We start from the raw sequence: 5187 nt of genomic DNA on the forward strand, positions 1-5187 counted from the left end.
GGCCCGGCCGGGTCCCCGCGGCGGGATGGTCCCGGCGCTGCCCCGCGGTGTCCCCCGGCCCCGCACGCGCTGGCTCCGTCCCTGCTCGCTCCTTTCCCCCCGGGGGTCTCTGGTGGTGGCAGCGCTCCGCCGGCACCGGGGGCAAACGGGGTGCTCGGTCCCGGTTATTTCTCACGCGGTGCCACGCGTGGGCCGTGTTTCTCGTGGTGCCAGGTGTGTGCTCCGTGTCTGCCCGTCGTTGCCACGCCTGCGTGCCGTGCCAGTATGCGGCAGTGGCACGCTCCTGCCCCGTGCCAGCAGAAGTACGGCTGAGCAGAGGAGGTGGGAGCAGGACGTGAGCCTGGAAAAGGGAGCTGACGCAGGCACAGAGGTGCAGGCGGGGGCTCTCGGCCGCCTGCTGCCCTCATCCCGTGCCCGTCCGACACATCCCCGAGGTGACAGTTGGGTTAGCCACGCCAGAGGTGGTGCGGTGACAGCAAGGTGCCGTCTGTCACGCGGAAGCCTTGAAATTAATGGTTGAAATGCGCCATTGTGAATCACGTTGAGCCTTTCTACCCCGTTAGATCTGCGGTCGGCTCTCAGCAGTTTCCCAGTGCCACCGTCCAGGTTGCGCAGAGCCCGGCGTGACACTGATGGAGAGGGACAGGGGGAGTGCAGGAAGTCCCAGTTTGGGATTTTCTACCCAAAGGCACATAGCACAGGGTGCCTCAAGGAACTTGCTCACACGCTGCAGTATTTTTGCTGACCACTAAAAATAAGATGGACATCCTTTCAAGCCTCGGTCAGCCGTGGAAGCACGGCTTTCTCAGGGGACAGCTGCAAGGAGCAGTTGGGGAGGGGTGGAAATGACAGAAAAGAGAAAAATACTCAGCATGGTTGGGATCAGTGGCCAACTTCCTCGCAAAGGCGAGGTCGGGTTCAGTGCATGGGTGTCCTGCGGGCACGGCTCGGGGCAGGGACCATTTCCCATTCTGTTATCCCCAGTGATGAACTGACACCCTCCCGACCACGGGAGGTGCTGCTCAGTGTTGGCTCCAGCAGTGCAGGATGGGGCGGTGTGTGGGCAGGGCAGTGCCATGGCGGGAGCAGGAAGGAGTGCATTGGAGGCACCGTCCATGGGAGTACCTGAAAACTGCCATCGTCTGCATGGAGTTCTGGGAGGACCCCTTGCAGATGAGCTCGGTGCTCAGCTCACTGTTTTGGGTCCCAATCCAGCACGGATCCAAAAAGGCTTTAACTTGCACCGCACGGGTAATCTCATGACATGCCAGTTCATAATGCATGAAATTGAGGCCACTCTTGTCCTTAAAAATAGAAGGGGAAAAAAAAAAAAAAAAAAGAAGAAGAAAGTGTGTTTGGTGGCACTGGCATTCAGGCTCTCGGTTCTGGATGACAGACACTGTTGTTGAGCACAGGGGATCTGCTGTGTGCTCCTTTGCACACGAACACATGATAACGCCCGGTCCGGGGCTGCTCGCACTCTGAAAGTTGCCAGTAAGTAAGAAGTGGGCATCGCTTCTCTTTGTAAAGCTTTGCCACGCAGGGTACCCTAGGCTGTGGGCTGTCGTGTTGGTTTATGATTATTCTCTCACCAGGAGAGACATAAAAACGAGGGCATCGGGAATTAGCGGTGGTAACACCCAGAAAATACTCTGCTGGAAACACGAAGGCGGTTTGGCTGAAATGGGAGATGGGCACGGCGGGATGCAGTGGGGTTCTGCGGCGCAGGGAGCACGTGGGGAAGGTGAGCAGCGTGAGCCCTGAGGTCTCTCCTTGAGGTAGGAGCGTGAGGGTCCCTGTTTGGAGAAGGGGCACATGAAAGGGCGGACTTCAGGAAAAGAAATGGGGAGATAGACATGCGTGCTGCAAGGGATAAGCCTGAAACCGATTGTCAGGAGCCAGGATGATGCTTCCTTTGTGGCTATTTCGTTCCTCACCGTGGCACTCCGGCCTTCCTTTGAAGTGCTGATGTTTATCAGGGCCGGGGCGGCACAGCGCTGTGTGCGGACGGATCCAGCCCCGCGATATCCCATCGCTTCCTGCGTTCCCCTCCGCTCCGGCACACAGCCCCGATCCACGCGGCACCGCACCGCGCCGGCCAGGTGGGCACCGTGATGTTTTGGAACAAATAATCGCGGGGGGATTAGTGGTATTTTGAAACAAATGTCACAAGCCAGCGGTAGCCTGGGCAACTGGGCAGCTCCCTTCGTGGGAGCCGCAAAGCAGAGGTGGATGCGGAGAGGGGGAGGTTTGTGGGCCATCAGGAGATGGACATGGGAAGGGAAGAGAACCAATCTACAGCGCCATATTGGATGACTAGGAAGGATCCGGTGGTGTAAATCCGTGCTTGGCACTGCAAGGTGCTAACGAAGCACGGCAGCAGCTCCCTGGGATCGCCCCTGGGACATCCCTGCCTCACGTGGCAGCTCTCGTTCTCCAGTAGCGCCAACTGCGAGGTTTTTCCAAGAAGAAACTATTCCTGACTTTAATCAAAACCTAATTTAGATCCAGGTCAGATAATAAGTCAAAACAGCTAAGGGTAGCCTGCACAGAGCGCAAATTCCTTCTGGAGCCCGTTGAATTTCTGTCCGTGTCACAGCACCAAAACATTATTTGGTGTCTCCTGCCTGGGACCGGGGCAAGCGGAGGAGCAGGAGCTGCAGATTGAATTGGGATTTGTGGGAATAACAGGTGCTGCTCCCACCCTCTTACTCCAGCTTCAGAGCTCTGGGAATCGGACCATGCGAGTGCTCAATTGATGTGCTCGGGGGGAAAAAAAGAAAGAAAGAAGAAAAAAAAAAAAGGAAAAGAGAAAAAAGACAGAAGAAGGAGTGCAGCAGTTTTGGGTAGGACTGAGGGACCCGCCCGGTGCCGGGGCAGAGCAGGCAGGGGCTGCAGCTCGGGGCTGCGTCACGTCCCAGCACTGCGTGGGGACGTCGGGTGGCACCTGCCCACACTCTGCACACAGCTCTGCACCTCAGGGGCAGCACGTTTGCTGCTCTCCTCTTTGTCCTTCAGGAGAAAGAAGGAAAACCCCAGCCAGGAGGAGATGTCCGGGAGAGGCTGCGTGGACCTGGTGCGAGCAGACCTTGAGGGGACAGGTGCGGGGTGTTCTCGTCACCAGCGTGGCAGGAACATAATGTGCATTGAAAACAGTTGTGCGGTTTGGGAAGTGAAACTGTGTTCCCATGACCTCAGAGCCGTGGAGGGATGTGGGTTTTGCCCGCCCAGCCCGGAGGAGCGGCTCTCCTTCCCTCTAGGTGTCATTCGTTCCTCTATAGGCACATCTGCGTGGGCTGTCCTCCCCCGTTCCCATTGTCCTCTGCTGAAATCCGCACTGTGGGTGCGCTCCGGCAGCAGCTGCAGCTGCAGACATCTGGAGGGGGCTTTGCCCATAGTGCTCCGGGGTCAGGGCACTGTGGGACAGCCGGGCACTAGCTGCCAGCCATGTTCCAGCCCGCCCCTATCCCACCTCCTCGCACCGAAATGCTCGGACAAAGCCGTTAACTGACGGAGGATGCTCCTCTGCATGGCTCATTGCAGCGTGAGCCGGGTGCTGGGCGAGCCCCATGGGATGGGATGCTGCTCCTTCCTCCCAGCTCCAGCAAGACAGCGGCTGAGCGGGCACTAGGGCAATGATTATTTCTTTTTTCGTAGGGGTGAATGGTTGGTTTTTTTTTTTTTTTGCCTGATTTCTTGGTGTTTTCCCAGAGGTGCCGGAGGTCGCCCTGGTCCCAGGATAATGAGGATTCTGCATCACGCTGGGCCTCAACGGGTTAATTTTTGTGCTTCTCTCCCCAGCTCGCTGCGGACTCTGGCTGGGACAGAACATCTGTCTGTTGCTATGGCTGCAGTACACTTGAAGGGGATGACTGGATAATTATTGCAAACATCCATCCTGCCTGATGTGCTCCCGGACCTTGCTGGCCCGAGCGAGGGGCAGCGGCCGGCAGCTCCGGAGCTGGCCTTGGCCACGGGGACCCTACCTAGGGACGGCGCCTTGGCAACACCTTTTCATTTGCATAATTAATGAGGCCGAGGCTGCAGGGCTCCTGGGAAATCCGACGCAGAGCAGCAGCGATGAAATGGCACAGAGGGCTTGAGCCTTCTCAGCGGCTCCGAGCTCCGCTCCCCACTTTGGGGCTGGCAGGGAGATGTTCTCCCGTTCCCGTTCATTTACCGCCCACTTCTAGCTGAACAGATTGCTCCGGGCCCGATCCTGCACACACCTCCTGCAGGCGTGGGCCCTGGGCACAGCGCTGGGTGCAAACCCACTGTCCGCAGCACCGCTGTGCCTGCAGAGCCCTGGGGATGTCCAAAAACGCAGGCCCAGCCCTGTGCCTTGCAGGTTGTCCCTGTCCCGGCCTATTCCCGCATCTGAAATAACACAGCAGGCAATGACACCGAGGTTCCCCGTCTGACTCGGTGCCGCTGTGCTCTTTGCCCAGCCGCACAACTTCAATGCTTCCATTGTACGGTTTTTTTTCTGTTTATCAACAAGTGGAGGGACAGTGAGTCAGCAGGGGGAGAGCTGCGGCCGGGACGAGTGTGGGTGTCCTCACCCGGGGCAGCATCGCAGCAGGGACCCTCCGTGGGGCTCCCTGGGAGCTGGGCTGTGCGGGACAGGGCAGCTCTGCCTTCCCGGTGCCTGTGACATGGGCAATACGTAATCACATTGCCCCAACAAATCAGAACAGAACACAACGGAACTCACATCTGCTTCACGCCCGCAGGTGAAATCACTGCAGAGCGCTCCCCAGGGCCGATGCCTTGCTGGGAGCTGGGGCAGCTCTGTGAGCCCCTGCACAGCCCCCTCCGATGGGAGGGCAATGGGGAGGGCTGTGTGCTGTTCCTGGCCCTGCCCGATCGCTATCGCCCCAGCAGTTTTCCGTATGATTCAATAAACTCCTTTGCTTGCACAACTTAGTCGATTCTCATCAGCATGACTCAGGTGCAAATGATCCGCTCACATTAGCAAGGGAAAGAGTCGAACCCCATGGCTGCAAAACCTTCAGATCCAAATTTTGATTCAGGTCAGCCTGGAGGGCGGCCAAGCGCTTCTCTCTGCGGCCATTGCGGTGGGAATGGGGCGCGTGCGGGTGGAAGCACAAGCACCGCCCGGCTCAGCCCACGGGGGTCCCAGGGTGTGCAGCCATTTGCTAAGCCCACTGAAGGTCTGTCAGAGCC

At 58.4% G+C, this 5187-nt stretch overlaps 1 protein-coding gene across 2 annotated transcripts; it reads left to right on the forward strand.

The window, feature by feature from the left end:
- LOC110408380 lies at positions 29-4926 on the forward strand. 2 transcript variants are annotated; one of them, XM_021417004.1, is made up of 4 exons: positions 29-1494; positions 1596-1744; positions 1980-2102; positions 2718-4926. In XM_021417004.1, the coding sequence occupies exons 2-4, from the start codon at positions 1684-1686 to the stop codon at positions 3509-3511; spliced, it is 978 nt and encodes a 325-aa protein (XP_021272679.1). In that variant the 5' UTR covers positions 29-1494; positions 1596-1683; the 3' UTR covers positions 3512-4926. The 2 variants fall into 2 exon arrangements, with proteins under 2 accessions (XP_021272679.1, XP_021272680.1); XM_021417005.1 differs by having other exon boundaries at positions 29-2102; positions 2692-4926.

Source organism: Numida meleagris, chromosome 19 (assembly GCF_002078875.1).
Source record: "Numida meleagris isolate 19003 breed g44 Domestic line chromosome 19, NumMel1.0, whole genome shotgun sequence".
NCBI classification, from domain to species: domain Eukaryota; kingdom Metazoa; phylum Chordata; class Aves; order Galliformes; family Numididae; genus Numida; species Numida meleagris.

Excerpts from the sequence above, each read along its gene's own strand:
- LOC110408380 (XM_021417004.1), top strand. The coding sequence starts at position 1,684 with ATGGGAGATGGGCACGGCGGGATGCAGTGGGGTTCTGCGGCGCAGGGA. Across the intron at positions 1,745-1,979 it reads GCAGGGAGCACGTGGGGAAG|GGCCGGGGCGGCACAGCGCT; the intron begins GTGAGCAGCGTG and ends GATGTTTATCAG. Across the intron at positions 2,103-2,717 it reads CACCGCACCGCGCCGGCCAG|CTTCAGAGCTCTGGGAATCG; the intron begins GTGGGCACCGTG and ends CTCTTACTCCAG.